The sequence below is a fragment of the Vombatus ursinus genome, unplaced genomic scaffold (genome assembly GCF_900497805.2).
Source record: "Vombatus ursinus unplaced genomic scaffold, bare-nosed wombat genome assembly UNPS02014794.1, whole genome shotgun sequence".
NCBI lineage: Eukaryota > Metazoa > Chordata > Mammalia > Diprotodontia > Vombatidae > Vombatus > Vombatus ursinus.
The window spans coordinates 30,447,516-30,465,577 of NW_020954572.1; the positions used below are offsets into that span (position 1 = coordinate 30,447,516).

General features: G+C 34.7%; 1 protein-coding gene across 1 annotated transcript in view; it reads left to right on the forward strand.

Moving 5' to 3' along the window:
- RYR3 (ryanodine receptor 3) overlaps positions 1-18,062 on the forward strand; it is a 579,223-nt gene that overhangs the window by 434,483 nt on the left and 126,678 nt on the right. Inside the window, exons 58-64 of the mRNA XM_027869916.1 lie at positions 2,916-3,031; positions 3,621-3,688; positions 9,037-9,158; positions 14,661-14,710; positions 15,143-15,203; positions 16,082-16,320; positions 17,816-17,897. Coding sequence (XP_027725717.1) covers positions 2,916-3,031; positions 3,621-3,688; positions 9,037-9,158; positions 14,661-14,710; positions 15,143-15,203; positions 16,082-16,320; positions 17,816-17,897 — 738 coding nt within the window. The remainder of the gene's footprint in view (positions 1-2,915; positions 3,032-3,620; positions 3,689-9,036; positions 9,159-14,660; positions 14,711-15,142; positions 15,204-16,081; positions 16,321-17,815; positions 17,898-18,062) is intronic.

Genomic DNA, 18,062 nt, shown 5'->3' on the forward strand with positions numbered 1-18,062 from the left:
AAGCAGTATGATTCATTGAAAAGTGTGATGGCCTTGGAGTAGAGAAATCTGGGTTCAAATACTGCTTCTGACAATCTTTTGCTGTGTGACCATAGACAAATCACTTGAAGTCTCTTATCCTCAGTTTCCTCATGTATAAAATGGGGATGATAATTGTAATACCTATCCCATAGGCTTGTTGTAAGAATAACATTATAATTTATGCAAAGCACTTGTAAACCTTAAAAGCATCATATAAACAACAGGTGTTATTGTTGAAAATTTGGGTTTTTAACTGTGCAGTGTGATCCTTTGGGGTGTGCCATATAGGCCATGTTCGCTATTCTTCTTATGTAACAAAAACCTGATCTTTTGTTTCAGTATTTGTATATCTACTCCCCTAAAGAAATTTATTTCCTGTGCTCTATGGTGCTATATGCTTTTAATTTCTTGCAATTTCCCCCTGCTATAGATGTAACCACGAGTCCTTTTCAAGAAGATTGGGTCTTAGAACTCGTTTATTTTAAAATCCAGAAAAATGTTGTCGTTCTGTCTTATAAATAAAATAGCAAATCATATTTGCTACTTCATTGTCAAGAAATCAGATAGGAGAAGAGATCTATCAGAAAAACTTTGAATTCAGAATCTCTTTGTAATTTAAAGCTTATTCTTTATACTAGAATGGATGAATGCTATGATTTGCAGCTTGTTGTCTTTTATATCACTGTCACCATTCACTGGCTCCCTCTCTCCACTCCCCTTTTGCCAAAAGAACCCTCCTTTATAACAAATAAAAATAGTCAAGCAAAGCAAGCTGTGATTTGTTGTTAAATAATTTGGTGAAGCATAAATTAAAGAAAAAATTATCTCTGTCAGCATTATAAGGAAAAAAAGCAACAAAAAGAAAGAAAGACCAAGAGGAAGGAAGGGATAGTTATTATTTAACATTGATTAAGTGTAATGATATAGAAGAATAGACCCAAAATAGAAAATGTAAGGAAAAATGTGGGAGAATGCAAAAGAACAGAAGGCTTTAGTATCCCATAACCCACCCTAGTAGCACACAAGGATAAGAAAATAGTATGAAAGGCTCTTTTCGGAAAACACAAGCAGTAAACAAAGGAGAAATGTTAAGCCTTTCTTCCTATAGAAGGGTAAACAGACCTCAGAATTTGAAAGCATCTACAATTCTATTCTAGGCCATCTGTTTGGGGGAGAATTTGCATTTGCCTACATTTCTGGTGATTCAATTAGACAGTTCAGCAAGTGCACCTACTATTTTCCAGCCGCTGGGGCACCATGAAAAAAGGAGGTAGTCTCTGCTCTCAAGGACCTTACATTTTATACGAGGTTATATAAATTGTCATAATATTACCAGATATATGAATAGCTCTCCATTGCTTTGGCTATATGAATCTCATGGTAGAATGGTGAATTACTCATAGGATAAAGCCATTTTAATCCAAAGCCTCATAAGAAAATTTGTTTCAAGTTTAGAGAAATGATGGTTTGACATTTTATAACAGTGGGATTGACAGAAATGTCATTTAGATTTATGATGGTATTTCTTTTGCTCTGTTTTCAGAATAGATTTTTTAACCATTCTGGAAAACAATTAGAATTTTGCAAATAATCTGGCTGAAATGACCATAACCTTTGACCCAGTGATCTCACTACTAGATATATAACCCAAAGAACTCATTAATAACAAAACAGGCTCCATCTACACAAAAATATTTATAACTGCAATTTTGGTTTCAGCAAAGAAATGGAAAAAAGGAGATAACACAGATTGGGGAATTCTAAACAGATTATGGTTTATGAATTTAATGGAATATTACAAAGAAGTATGGAAAGAGATAGATGAACTGAATCAAGATGATGTAAACGGAACCAGGAAAACATATATTCAATAACTACATCATTGTAAAATAGAAAGAAGAACAACCACAAAATAATATACCTCCTCTTCACCCTTGCATGGGTGAGAAAGTCCTTGGTCATGGAACATTGCATGTAATATCAGATTTTTTTCAATTTAGTAATTGGTTTTGCTGATTTTTCCTTCATTTTCTTTTTTCTTTTTAATTCTTTGTAATTAAGAAGTGCTTTTTTGAAAGGAGGGAGATTATAGAATACAGTGAGAAATTTAAGTAATGTAAAAGGAAATGATACCAATAAAAATTTGTTAAAATAAGAATAGATTATTCAAGGGTAGGCATGTAGTTTTCTATAGATTAAAAAGAATTAAATGTAGTGGTTTTGTTTCTCTTTCCTATTGGTGAAGAAAGATGATCTCTGAAGTTTCTTCTACTTCTGCATTTTTAACAATCTGGCTCCAGCCAACCTATCCAAAAGCAACAGTCTCCATATCTTTGCACAGGCTGCCCTCTATGCCTGTAACATATTCCCTCCTCACAGCTCCCCTGTAGGAGTCCTAGCCTTCTTCAAATCTCAGGTCAAATGCTACATCCTCTGTGAAGCCTTTCATCTCCCCTGATGTTAGTGCCTTCCTTTCAGATATTATTTCATATTTGTGTGTGTATACATATAGGTATGTGTTGTGTATATGTATATATAAATACACAAGTGTATGTATATATGTATATGCATATTATGTGTGTATATATACATGCATATTTATATGTGTACTATTTATATGTGTACATGTTTCCCCAATAGAATATAATCTCATTGAAGGTAGAAACTGATTTTGTCTTTGTATCCTATCCCTATTTTCTAGGCCAGTGATGGGTATGTAATAGGTACTTATTACTGACTGACTTGTTGATTGAAGTGATGAGTCATTATTAAGTTAATATTGCCAAAGAATCATCTTCATTTAAAGAAATAATTTTGACAAAACAATATTGATATTTACTTGTGTCATAATATCTCTCGTATTTCCTGATGATTTTACCCTATTTCCCAACTAGGGATCTGAAGGATATGGAATTGGATGCTTCTTCAGTGGAACAGAGGTTTGCCTATAAATTTTTGAAGAAGATTCTAAAATATGTTGACTCTGCTCAAGAGTTTATTGCCCATTTGGGTAAGTTTCATCCTGAAACATTGACAAAGTTGCTGCTATTTCTTTTTGTACTGTTTAAATAATGGTCATTTTGTGTTACCATTGTCCATAGTTATTTTGACATTTGACAATTTGTTGTAGGGAAAATCTTGTTTTGTATTGTTTTTTTTCCATACTAGAAGGATACTTTAGACATTGATTCCACTGCTAGGTCTAACTCATTTGTTACTACTAATTCTAAATTTAACTCTTATATTTGTTGCTCACTGACCAAGCAGGGATAACTAAACCTCTCTGTGTCTACTATCTTGCTTGACGAAGGGATATAACAGCAATGACAATTCAGAGTCCTGAGATCACAATTATAATTCTGTTAGCTATGCAATATCACACTGCTAATTCTTGCTGAGCTTGAATGACACTAAGACTTTCAGATGTTTTTAATAGAAACTATTATAGATACATAGTGTTTAATAAATATACTTGCAGAACAAAATATTTTGTGGACCACAAATCATCTCAGAAAAGGCTTTCAAACAAGTTGGTTTCTCTTTAATGCTACACCTGTGTCTTATGCTGCCTGATAGTTGTGTTAATTGTGTCTTTGTAGAAGCCATCGTCAGCAGTGGGAAAACAGAAAAGTCTCCCCATGACCAAGAGATTAAATTCTTTGCCAAAGTAAGTGATACCCTGTGTCTATAAAATTAATAAAAATTTTTCTCTATTTCTAAGTGAGCTTAATAGATATCACTGGATCAGAGCTGGATTAGAGGTCACCTGGTCTAACCCCCTCATTTTACGATGAAAAAACAGGCCTCAAGGGGTTGTGACCCTCATAAAATAGGTGAATTTCAACCAGGGCCTCTGGTTGTAAATAATTTCTAACTCTTTCCACTCCACCACCAATTATTAACACTTTAATGGCATTGGGGATAATCTAGCCCTTAAGAATTGCCAGCTAAATTAGTAAATGATGGTATCTTTACAAAACCATATGTGCCATTTCTCTTCCTGCTATCTGCCTCCCCCAAAGAGATAACTAGAAGTATAACTAACCTTTGAAAAGTAAATTATTTCCTCTTCGATATGTATAAGACCCCATCCTGTAGCCATTTCTGTTCATATATATATATATCCTAGTCATGCTGAGTGTCCTCATTCCCTTTGTTGGCAAGGTTCCTATACCACCACCACAAAAGCAACAACAGCTAGACCAACAGATTAGAGGAACACCTATAAACATAGTACACTTGATATCCTTGTGGATAGCATGGAGAGATCTGGGCAAAATGGTACTGTAGGAGGCAGACTTAGAAATGGTTGAATGGTTGGACCTTGAAAGTCATGGTCCAGGGTTAACTCTTCCAGTAGCAGGGGGCAATGGAGTTTAACTCTCCGTGGTGAATATTTTTATAACTTACTAGGATAAATATGCAGATGGCATACTTATCAAATTTACAGATGGTAAAAAAAAAAAACCTAGAAAAGGTCACAAATGGAAGAATCTGGTGCTTTAAAGATCTCAACAGGCTGGATCTGTGGGCCAAATATAAGATGAAATTTAGTTAGAACAAATGCAGATTCCAACATCTAGATTTGAAAGATAAACTGTGTAAGCACAAAAAGGGGGAGAAATGCTTAGACAACAGCTTATTTATTTAAAAGATCTAGAAAATGTGAAGGTAGGCCACCTAGCAGTTCCAGATTTCAAACTATATTACATAGTGGTAATCATCAAAACAATCTGGTACTGGCTAAGAAATAGAGTGGTGGTTCAGTGGTATAGATTAGGGTATACTATACTGAGTAGTAAATGACCCTAGTAACTTAGTGTTTGAAAAATGCAAAGATCTAAACTTTTGGGATAAAAACTCACTTTTTGACAAAAATTATTTGGGAAAACTGGAAAGTAGTTTGACAGAAACTAGGTATAAACCAATATCTCACACCATATATCAAAATAAAGTCAACGATGATTTAGAATTAAAACATGATTTAGATATAAAGGGTGATATGATAAACAAATTAGGGGAGCATGGAATATTTTACCTGTTAGATCTATGGATAAGGGAAGAATTTATGACCAAACGAAATAGAGAGCATCCTGGAATGTAAAAGGGATAATTTTGATTACATTAAATTAAAAGGGTTTGCATAAACAAAATCAGTTCAGCCAAAATTAGAAGGAAAGTAGGAAACTAGAAAAAAATTTTAAAGTAAGAGTCTCAGATAAATGCCTCATTTCTCAAGTAAATAGGGAACTGAGTTAAATTTATCAGAATATGAGTCATTCCTCAATTGGTAAATGGTCAAAGGATATGAACAGGCAGTTTTCAGATTAAATCAAAGCTATCTATAGTCATATAAAAATGTTCTAAATTACTATTTTTTTTTTGTTGTTTAGTCATTTCAGTCATGTCTGACTCTTCATGACCCTTTTTAGTGATTTCTTGGTAATGGTGCTAGAACAGTTTTTCATTTCCTTCTCAAGCTCATTTTACAAATGAGAAAACTGAGGCAAACAGAGTTTAAGTGACTTGCCCCAGGGTCAAGCAGCTAGCCAGTGTCTAAGGCAAATTTGAACTCAGATCTTCCTGACTTAAGGCCTGGCACTCTATCCACTGTACCACATAGTGGCTCACTATTGATTAGAGAAATGCAAATTAAAATAACTTTGAGATACCACCTCACACCTGTCATATTGGCTAATATGACAGACAAGGAAAATGAAAAATGTTGAAAGGGATGTGACAAAATTGGGACAGTAATGCACTGTTGGTGGAATTGTGAATTCAACCATTTGGGAAAGCAATTTGGAATGATGCCCAAAGGGTTCAAAAACTGTGCATACCCTTTGACCAACTAACCCCACTACCAGATCTGTATCCCAAAGAGATCAAAGAAAAATGAAAAGGACCTATATGTACAAAAATATTTACAGCAGCTCTCTGTGATGGCAAAGAATTGGAAACTGAGGGGAAGCCCATCAATTGGGGAATGGCTGAACAAGTTGTCATATATGATTGTGATGGAATACTGTTGTGCTATAAGAAATGACAGGCAGGACGGTTTCAGAAAAACCTGGGAAGACTTATATGAACTGGTGCAAAGTGAAGTGAGGATAACATTGTACATATTAATAGCAATACTGTATGATGATCAACTGTGAATGATTTAGCTATTCTCAGCAATACAATGATCAAAGACAATGCCCAAGGACTTAGATGAAAAGTGCTGTACTCTAGAGAAAGAATGGATGATGTCTGAATGGAGATCGAAGCATACTTTTTTTTTCTTGAGTTTTTTTGGTCTGTGTTTTCTTTTGTAACATGGCTAATATGGAAATATGTTTTGCATAACTTCATGTGTATTATTTATATCAAATTGCTTGCCTTTTCAAGGACAGGGAGAAGAAGGCAGGAGAGAAGGAACTTAGAACTCAAAATTTAAAAAAAATAAATGTTTAAAATTGTTTTTAAAAATGCAATTGAGAAAAATAAAATAATAATTTTAAAAGAAATAACAAGAGGGAAAAATTATTAGTAACTTTAGAAAGACATGTTTCCATCAAGTAATGAGGTGAGAAGCCAGATTGCAAAGAGTGAAAAGAAAGGAAGCAGAGGAACCAAGTTTAGATAGGGTTTTTTTGGAAGTTTGCAGAGAAAGAGAGCAGTTATCATAGAATGATAGCTTGAGGAGCTGGTAAGATATAAGGAAGTTTTTTTTTTAAGGATGGGGAAAACTCGGTCATGTTTGAAGGAAGTAAGGAAGGAACAAGTGGACAGGGAGAGGTTGAAAATTTGAGAGAGAGGGTGACTGAGACTGTAATCTGTTAGAGAAGATGAGGGGATGAGATCAGTGACAAATGTGGAATGTTTAGCCATGACATGGAGAAGGGCTTTCTCATTGTCAAAAACTAAGGAAAAAAAGAGTGTAGAATAAAGGGTGATATTAAGGAGCTTTGAAATGAAAAAAGGAGAGAATTGGCTTCAGTAAAGCAAGAGGCTAGGTTTCAGGGCGGCAGAATGGGAGGTTTGGGAAGAAAAGATTTTGTGGCGAATGAAATAAGAAATCAATTTAAGATAAATAAGAAGAGTCTCTTTCTGCAATTGAACTCATTAGCCCGGTGTCCTATAAACCCATACTACTAGAGAAAGGACTCCTGAGAAAACTGGAAAACAGTTTGTCAAAAAATAGGTTTAAACCAGTCTTATATCATATGCCACAGTAAGTTCCAACTGGATGCTAAGCCTACACATAAAAAGTTACAGCATAAAAAAATTAGAAGAAAATGTGTAAAAGTACCTTTCACAACTGACTAGGGAAAGAATTCTTAATCAAACAATGAGTAGAAGAAAACACAAAAAATAAAGGAAAATTTTGATGATATGAAATTGAAAGTCTTTTGCGTAATCAAAATCAGTTCAGCTAAGCCATAAAGGAAATCTAGAACTGAGGGAAAATGTCTTTCAGATATTTCTGATAAAAGCCTAATCATCATATATAGGACTATCAATTATTCCCTAATAGATAAGTGAGCAAAGGATAGGAACAAATAATTTTTGAAAGAAGAACTGTACATTATTAATATATAAAAGATTGTACCAAATCAAAAATGATAATGGAAATATAAAGTAAAGCAACATTGAAGTTTTACCTCATACCCAGAAAACTGCCAAAGATAAAAGACAGAAATAGTCAATGCTAGAGGAACTGCACAGTGACAGGCAAACTAATGCAGTGTTGATGGAAGTGTGGATTGTTACACTTCTGAATTCTGGAAAACTGATTGTAATGTTGCTAAAAACATGACTAAAATGTTCATGTCTTTTGACTGTGAGATCCCACTGTGAGGCATATACCCCAAGGAGGTCAGAAAGAACAGTTGTAAATATGTCAGTCAGTCTATAAACATTGTCCCAGATACAGTCAGTCATTCAACTTAGAAGCACTTATTAAGGGTCTACTATGTTGAAGGCAAAGACAAGAATGAGGCAACCCCTGCCTTTACGAAGCTTAACTTCTTATGGAGGAGAAAACATGCACATAAACAAGTATGTGCCAAATAAATGCATGATAATTTCTAAGGAGACAATTTTGGGAAGAGATATTAGGAGTTGAGAGAATAGTCAGGAAAGGCCCCATACACAAGGTGGCACTTGCGATGAGATTTGAAGGAAACTTAGGGATACTAAGAAGCAGAAGTGAGGAGAAGAGTCTGTTTTAAGCATGGCAGAACATTTTTTGCAAAGGTAAGGAGACAAGATATGGAGTATTGTGTGTGAGGAGCAGCTTATGCATGAAGACAGTAATGTGAAATAGGCCTAGATAGGCAGAATGTAAAGGATTTTTAAATGCCAAATAGAGGAATTTATTTTGTATCCTACAATGTCATTTTGGCAGCATTGCAGAAGATGGATTGAAGAGAGATGAGATTTAAGGCAGGGAAACCAAAATGTTAATAGCAGCATTTTTTATGGTAACAAAGTGGGTCCCCATCAATACAGGAAAGGCTAAATAAATGGTGGTACGTGAATATAGCAAAATATCATAACACCACAAAAATGACAAATATAAGGAATTCAGAGAAACATGAGAAGACTAGATTTGTTACAGAATGAATTAATGAGAACCAGGCAAAAGTGTCTATGATGACAGTAATGAAAATGGAAGAAACAATAAAACAAAATTTAATTCAGTGTAATTATAATGATCCATTATGGCCCTAGACAGAATGACTACTTGAAAGTAATGTACAGGAAGGATTCTTTTTCAGTTATGAGTTGGACTAGATGGCTTCAATGGGCCAACTCTGAGAGTAGGATTCTTAGACATCTGAAAGGTTTAGATGGATAGATGAGTGAGTACCTGGACTTAAGAGTACATCTTCTAAATGTCATCTCAAAAACTTTATAGAAATGCAACTAATGGAGTGCTCTAATGGAGGCTCTCATTAAGTTGAGTTGAAGAACAAACTACTTTAAAAAAAATAAAGTGGATCCTTTAACCTATAACTGGTTTTCCAGGTTCTCCTTCCCTTGGTCGACCAGTACTTCACCAATCACTGCCTCTACTTCCTTTCATCCCCACTGAAGCCACTCAGTAGCAGTGGGTATGCCTCTAATAAAGAGAAAGAAATGGTGGCCAGGTGAGTCATTTTGTAAGGGAAAGTTCAGAATGTGCATGTATGTGTGTTTTATTTTAAGACTCAGTTTCTTAAAAACTAAAGAGTAAATCCTTTAGAGAATTTAAGGAATAGACTGTTGATTTGATAGTTTGTTGCTAACTGCAATTTTGGTCTTTGTCTCTTGCTCCTTCTTTTTTGGAAAAAGGCATATGTTAATGTATTCTGTTGGCTGTTAAAAAGAAATGCAAGGAAGAAAGAGGGGTTAGTTTTATGTACTCATCACTCTTCCTCAAGTAATATTTAGCAAAGGCCTGAGATTACTTTGTAACTTGTAACGTTTTCAGACTTTGGAAAAAGGGAATCTAGTTTTGAGGAAGAATAGATTTTTATAGGCAACTATGTTATTATTAAGCCCAATCTTAGGGTGTCTTAAAAAGTGAAGAGGAATCATCCCTTATACTCCTTGGAGTAAGTCTTACTTGTTTTTCCCAATCAAAATATCTGATTCAAGAGCCAGGAAGACTTACTTGATTTAAGCCCCTGATAGGGAAGAAAAATTTTCCTCAAAGCTATATTTTAATGTTAGGTCTCAGTGTGCACACCTGATTGATGGCTAATAGAGAAATAAGATAACACAAGCCTAATAGGCATATTCAACCATATTCTACATTTTTCTACATTTGTGTGGTATAGGAGAAAGTAAATTGCCTGGGCTTTTCAGCAACAAAGCCCTTCTGAATGTCTACTGAACCTATAGTACTCATGCCACAAGGCTCCCCTACTATCATGCACCACTAATCATGTAGGGGAAAAAAGCTTTACAAAAATAAATATTTAAGTTCAGTAACTACAGAGGGTTATGTATGTGGGGGAAGGGGATATCCTAAAGTAAGAGAATCTTAAAATTTATGAATACTTTAAAAATTTGCTTAATATTTTAAGTAGTCTAAATTTATTTCATTAAATATTGAAAATATAAGGGACAAAGAAGAAACTGAAAAGTAAGATAGTTACATAAATCCAACAGAGAGCAGTTGTGTACATTTGTAGGCTTTTTCTGTTCCTAAAATATCTCATCTTTTAATTATGTTTTTGTTTCAATTCAAGGAAATAGATTTATTCAGAGAGCCACCATTTGACCCTTTACTGAAATTTCATTTAGAGTCTATTATTTCAGTACATCAAAAGATCTGTGATTTCATCCATGTAGGTTTTCCCTCACACATATCAAACTCTCCATGTCTTAGTGAACTGTCTTCACTCAATCAATAAGTATTTATTAAATGCCTATCCTGTGTCAAGTGCTGTCCTAGACACTGGAAATCATGTACAAAGCATGAAACGACCCCTCTTTGAACTGAGCTTGAATTGTAATTGAAGCAAGTACGTATCAAAATGTATATGTATATACAAATAAATATATACAAAGTCATTAAATACAAGGTAGTTTAGGGGAGAGGACAGTCACATTTGAAGGTATCAGGAAAGATTTCATGTAGAAGATAGTGCCTAAGGTGCATCTGTGAAGCAGAGGTTAAGGAGAGAGTACATTCCAGGAATGGGGTGTGGCCAGTACAAAGGCCCAGAAACCAGAGATGGAGTAGAATGTGTGAGGAGCAAAGGTAAAGCTAGTTTGACTGGAAGGCAGAATGCAGGTACACAAGTAATATCCAGTGAAACTCCAAAGAAGAGTTGGAGGCAGAGCATGTAGGGCTATAAACAGAGGAGTTTATATTTTTATCCTTGAGGCAATAGGAAGCCACTAGAGTTGGCTGATCTATGTTTGAGAAAAATTACTTTGGCAACAATGTGTAAAATGGACTGGAGTGGTGAAGGCCTTACAGCCAAGAGCCCAGTTAGGAGACTTTTGATGTAATTCATTAGTTGCTGTGGCCATAATTATTCATCACCTAATTGCCAACCTCTTGATAATAAGTTTTTCCAAACCTAGCTCAACTGGACATAAAAAAAAGACAAAGTATATGTCACCAGGCCTATGCTCAAAGCCTTCCTAGTTTCTCTTGCCACATTCCATCCTATCCCAACTTGTGCTCTGCTAGCATAGCCTTTGAGAACCCAGGTTCACCTCTATACCATAATGAGATATCAGAGTAGGACTTTACTGGAAATTTTTGTGTGTATACACACACACACACACACACACACACACATAGAGACAATAGACAACATATATAATATGTGTGTGTGTGTATATATATATATATACATATATGTTGTTTTGCCAAAGATTTTTCTAAAAAATAGTTGAGCTGTCAGTATACTAAAAATAATACCTGACAATATGGCACTTTAAGGTTTGAAAAACCCTTGACATACATTATCTTCTCTAAGCATCCCAACGATCTTAGGAGGTAATTACTACAGGTATTAACTTCATTTTATAAGTAAGGAAGCTAAAGTTGGAGGAGGTTGAGTGACTTGCCCATTGTCGCTCAGTTAGTATTAGAGATAGATTTGAATCCAGGTCCTCCTCACGACTCTAGCACTTTTCCCATTAAGCTACACTTGTTTCTCTCTTACTAATTACCCAAATGGAATATTGAAACACATATACTTTATAAGTCCATTTTGCAAGCCTTTATTACTCTCATCTTTGTGCTTCTTTATGCTCTTATTCTCTTTAGGCTAGTAGTTCCCAATTTTTCTCCTGGTTCCTATTCTTCAGGTTACTTTTGAAGTTAGAAAAGCAACCAGGCATCCTTTTAAGTTGTTATCTTCAAAACTCCAAGTATTATGAGATTAGATATGGGTAAGCAGAGTTAGAGGGACTCTGGAGCCTGGCAACTTGGGGCTTAGAGCAACAGTCCTGTTTAAATCATTCTCCATGTAAATAGGAGAAAACTTTAGAGTTCTAGGTCTGGGCCTTGCTTCTTCATTGAGAATTCTTACAGTACTTAGGACACCATGAAAGCAAAGAGCCAGGCAACTTAGCCATCTACTTATGGCCCCAAAACATTATTCTTATAAGAATTGTCTTTATAAAAATATTTTTTTAAAAAATTGTCTTTAAATATTATTATTGTATTATGAAACTTAGCTTTTACACAATTCAGACTCCTATAACCTGTGTGCTCAAAGGCAGCCAGGAGTAGTGAATAGAAACCTGACTGCTCAGTAATAGGAAAACCTGGATTCAGGTCCTGTTTCTGATACATAGTGACTGGACAAGTCATTTAACCTCTCAGTGTCTTATACAACTTTCCAAACTGTAAATTATCGAAGAGTTGCTGATGTGTATCAGTAGGCAGTTTCTTCTTTGTAGAGTTCCCTACACCAAGGAAATAACGGATCTAAACCAAAAAAACAAAACCTGTAAGTCACTTTATAGAGGAAGAAACCGGGATTTATTAAAGTAAAGTTGCTTAAAAGTTGCCATTAGTCTGTGGAAGAAACAGAACTCTAGAACCAGGTCTTTTGACCAACCAACCACCTCACCCCTAATACCATTGCCTTAATCATCAAGAATTCTCTTCAGACACAGATTCCCTCAAAAGCCAAATACAAAGGGGAAAGAGGCAGAGAATATTTATTTTCTAATTGACGTAATGTCTGATTTCTTTTGATCTGTTCTTATTACTTTTAAGTTTATAACTGTTACTTATTTTCCATTAAATACTCAGTGCTAGTAAATGGGGCTCAGGAATAAATTTTAAGTCTTCTAAACTAAAAAAAAATAAAATAAAATAATTCAGGTCCCCAGCAGTCCCCACTGTTCACACATCTTCATTCAGTAAACATTTATTATGCACCAATTTTAAGAGATACAATACTAAATAAGGCAAAGTCTTTGGATGCAAGGAGCTCACAGTCTACCAGGAGAGATAAGTCATATGCACAAATAACTGAAACAAAATAGAATGTATTAAGTACATAAGAGAAGTACAAGCAAAATGCTATTAAAGTTGAAAGATAGTCATTATAGTAGAAAGATAAATGAATTTGGACTCTGGAGATTTGGTTTCAAGTCCCTGGTTGGTTACTGCTTGTCTTTAGGCATGTATTTTAATGTATTGGAGCCTCAGTTTCCTCATCTGTAAAAGGGGATAATATTTGCTTTAAATAAATGATATTATTGTGAGGATCAAATGAAATAATAGTCATAAAGCACTTTTGTACATCATAAAATACCGTATACATGTGAGCTATTATCAGTGTTTTCATTATGACCTTTGTGAGGATAGGAAGTTAATTTCTAACTGGAAAATCAGGGAAGGCTTCATGTAGGGGATAACATCTGATGAGGGCCTTAAAGGGTGTGTACAGTTTCAGCAAGTAGAGATGGGATAAATGTACAGAGAAAATAAAAGCAATAAATAACTGTCCTTCCTTCATTGAAATCTTTCTTGGGAGAAATGGCAGCCATCCCAAGGAGAGAGGGGAGACACCATTAGCATGGCTATCCATTCAGCCAGTAATCACGAGCATCACAAGGCAGGAAAGTAATTTATTTCAAATCTTGTTATGTAGCACACAACTTTCCTGTATTTGAATAATAATTTTCATGTATCAACTACCTTTGTAATGACCTGTTTTGCAAAATGATACAAAATATACATATGTATATATATGTGTGTGTGTGTATGATCTCATTTGAGCCTTACAACAACCATTGTGAGGTAGATACTATTATTATCCCCATTATAAGTAAACTGAGGCTTAGAGAGGATAAATGACTTGCCTAAGATCATACTGCTGTTTCAGAGGTGGGAATCCAATCTAGATCTTCCTAACTCTAAGTCCAGCACTCTTTCTATAACACCATGAAGCCCCCTAATAAAGGAGTTTATCATCCAAAATGTGTTTTCTTTCACAAAATAGGTAGTGGAAATATTTTTAATCCCCATTTACAGGTGAGAAAACTGGTTCAGAAATGAGAAATGACTTGCTCTTACTCCTTTAATCATGACTGCCTTTGTATTTCCAATAAATTCTCCCACCTTCTCCCAACTGCACAATGCCCATGTGCAAATTATACAATGATTTGCCATCTATTACTCCTTAAACTCTTTTAACTTGTTCTAGGACCATAATATTATACCTTTACATTTGAATGTTATTTAAAAAAACACTCTAGCAAGATGTGATTTTTAAATGATGCATGATAACAGCAATCACCATATATGTGTTATTTTCTTTTTTAAAAAATTCATTTCTATTTTATGTCAGGTCTGCATGCTCTCTCTCCCACCCCCATCTCCTCCAATGAGAAGGCACGAAAAACAAAACTTGCTAAAAACACGTGTAGTTAAGCAAAACAAATCCCCACCTTGGTTAGATATATTATTTTCAACAAGGTTAGAATTATCCTTTAAATACTCTTTATAATCCCATTACAGGATAGGAAAAAAATTGTCTTTCTGTATATGATACAGAGTGTCCTTTGAGGGAGCTGCAGCATGCCTTCCCTTTACTCTGTTCTCTCCCGGTTGTTGAATGTTGAATTCTGAACAATTGTTTAATCTCTCTGCTTTTCCTACTCTTTTGCATTCTTTTCTGCTTTAGCCTATTCTGCAAACTTGCTGCCCTTGTTAGACATAGGATTTCCCTCTTTGGTAAGTTCAGTGAACTATTGATCAAGCTGCCCCTGCCCTTGTCCCTGTAATTATTCTAAATTTAATTTTTTTTTTCTCTATTTGGTGCTTTGTTAAATAAACCTAAGGCTTTGGACCGAGGTGTCACACATATTTACCATAAGTCTAAAGCATGATAAATTACCTTCTTGTCCCCTTTAACAACTCCTGTTTTCCACATCAATGAATGGTTTTTTTTTTAAAAGATTTGCTTCTAATACCAATCATAGAAAAGGAGGCTGAGTCAGCAATAGAATAAATGCATCGTTTTAAAGCAGAGGCATAGCACTGTATGTATTGTTGCTTAATTCCAACAGATTATGTTGTGTGAACTTTGATAACAGTAAAATGCATTTTAAAGAAAGGCAGAACAGTCTGTAAAGTCACAGGTGACCGTTTACATTTTCATTCTAGGAAGTGATTCCACTACAATGGTGAGCTGCCTACACATCCTAGCTCAAACACTTGACACGAGGTAAATTTGCCCAATTTTTCTTTTACAGCTTATTAAAGATTGCTTCTCTGCTCTCCTCACTTCATTTATTGCCTCTGGAGCAAAAGACATGCCACTGCCTACCTTGGGAAGTCTAAGAAAGGGAAATGACAGAGGATGTGTCAAATCATTGAGTGAAAAGATTTCAGAATCCTTTAACTAGTTGTTATGGCCTCATACCATTTCTGACATTTTTATGCCTTTTCACCCATATAACCAGCCAAGAGATTGTCTATTAAAAAACCTAGTTAGTCACATTTTTCTTCTAACAATCCAATAAACCAAAATCTTAAAGCCTCATCAAAATCTGAATCTGAAGGGTATCTAAAATTATTATCATTTCCCCAGTTTTCTCCAAAAAAACCTACTGGTATAGATTCTCCTCAAAACAGTTTCTTATTGATATTTTTTGCTGGTTAGGTAGAAGGCCTCTTACTATGACAATAATGATATTTCATGATGAACTTCAGGGAGGTCTTTTCATAAGCCCTTGCTTATAGAGGCATGCAAATAAATATAACTTTCCCTTAAGCTAGTAAATACATAGCCAAAGTCAGTTTCATGTTCATCCTGATCATTTGGAGGAGTCCCAACATTTATTCCTGTCAACTAGGCACTGCACCATAACTAGGTAAGCAGTTAATAAATATATTTATTGAATTGAATTGCTAAATTTGAACTTATTCTCATTCTTAAGAGTTAACTGTTTTCACCAAACCCAATATACTATATCCTGGGGACTACAAAGTCGTGTCTGTCCAAAACCCATTCCAACACATCTTTTGAAACACCAGTTATCAAAGTACAGTCGAATAAAAGTTCACGTAAAGAGTCTAATTTTGAACATTTTATATTTACAGAACAGTAATGAAATCAGGATCAGAGCTTGTAAAGGCTGGGTTACGTGCATTCTTTGAAAATGCTGCAGAAGATTTGGAGAAGACTTCAGAAAACCTAAAGCTTGGGAAGTTCACCCATTCCCGAACACAGATTAAAGGTGTCTCTCAAAATATCAATTATACCACAGTGGCTCTTTTACCTATATTGACCTCCATCTATGAGCATGTTGCTCAGCATCAGTTTGGAGTGGATTTACTCTGTAAGTTACTTTTTTTTTAAATTTACCATTGATTTGCAAGGACTTGGCAGAGTTGTAACTTTGCACATGGCCACAGGCAGCAAATGTTTCTTTCATTCATTCTAGGACACAGACTCTGAGGTCTGATTAAGAAGATGTTTGATTCTTCCGTGTTTTTATTCCTGTGCTTTTCTGTTCCTCTCTTTAAAAAATAAAATTATTTAAAGGGAAAACTATATACAGGGTTGAGAAAATATTTAACTTATATTCTATGGCTTACTGATCTTTATTCTGGTCCAAATTTTTAGCCATTCCTTATGTAGACTCTCCCATGTATGGAGTTATTTAATTTCAAAAGTTATTTTATGTGCATGGGAGATACAAGGACTCTAAAAATTAATATAAATTTGTTGCCAAGTGTTTAAAACTCTAGTTTTCTGTTTATATCCCTGCTGAACATTTTGAAAACCAGAAATACAAAAAGTTGCAAAAGTGTCTATATAACTTTAGCTTTTTTTTTTATTGAGACAGAGCTCTTTGGTGAAAGAAGGTAGTATTATTTTTTCATAAGCTGCCGTGTGTAGATACTATTTTGCAACCATTTTTTATAAGTTTTACTAACAAAATTATGTCTGTATTTTAGCTGACTACAGTTGCAGTCATACCTAAGGTTGCAGTTGACCCCTGAACCACTAAAATCATTTGTTTGGGGAAAAAATTCAAATTGGTCATATAGCCAAAACAAATGAACTTTTTTTTAATCAACTTTGTTGAAATTATGTAGACACAGTGTTAGAGGCAAGCAGTCACTTTGAAGACATAGTAGTGTATTGACATAATAAGTTTGTTTATATTTTTAAAAAATACAGTGTCTAAAAAAAATACATAATGAGAAAACAGATTTCCCCCTTTGGAAATTCTATGTGATCATCATAAAAGTATGTGAATCATAGATCTGATTCACCTTTAAGAAGCACAAATTTAGGTTTACAAGGATAGTAGAACATGAAGAAGAATTAATACTTAAGTACCAAGAAAATAGGGAAAGATGAGGGTAACTGTGGGAATTAGTAAGCTAATTTTTCAGGCTCCCTGGTTTTAGCAGCCTCTCTAGGTTAGAACCTCAGAAAGATGAAATTTCAATATGGCATCTCACTCTGGTATGGAATTTTTATAAATAAGGCTTCAAATTAGATGTAACTTTTCTCAGTATACCAATGCTTCCACACATAGGAACCCATATAGAGCCATGGCCCCATAAAGGGACCCTGGCCCTGAACTGAAACTAGCCAAAATCTCAGCTTAGACTTTTTCTATCTAATGCCTTCTCTTGTGTCTTTAGTAACTGATGCATAAAAAAATTGAAAAAATTTGTAAAATTAGCTATTAAGCAGCTTTTGCTCTTAGTTGAATCCTTCAATATAAAACAACTTTTATCTATTCATGGAACTCATTCGATGTACAGGTGGTGACACCAAGATTGATGCAAACGAGTGACAGCTGTTCTTTGTTTCAGTGAGTGATGTGCAGATTTCATGCTACCACATTTTGTGCAGCCTCTACTCTCTTGGGACAGGAAAGAACATATATGTGGAAAGGTAATTAATGAGAAGAAGCAGCAAATGAATCACATTGGGAAAATGTTATTTTTTAATCAGAAAAAATTTTCCTGTTAGGAAAATGGAAATAATCACTAAAATGGTACAGTGACTTTGAATCTAAATTCCCTAGAATGTTAGTCATATTATCCATAAATGAGCCTA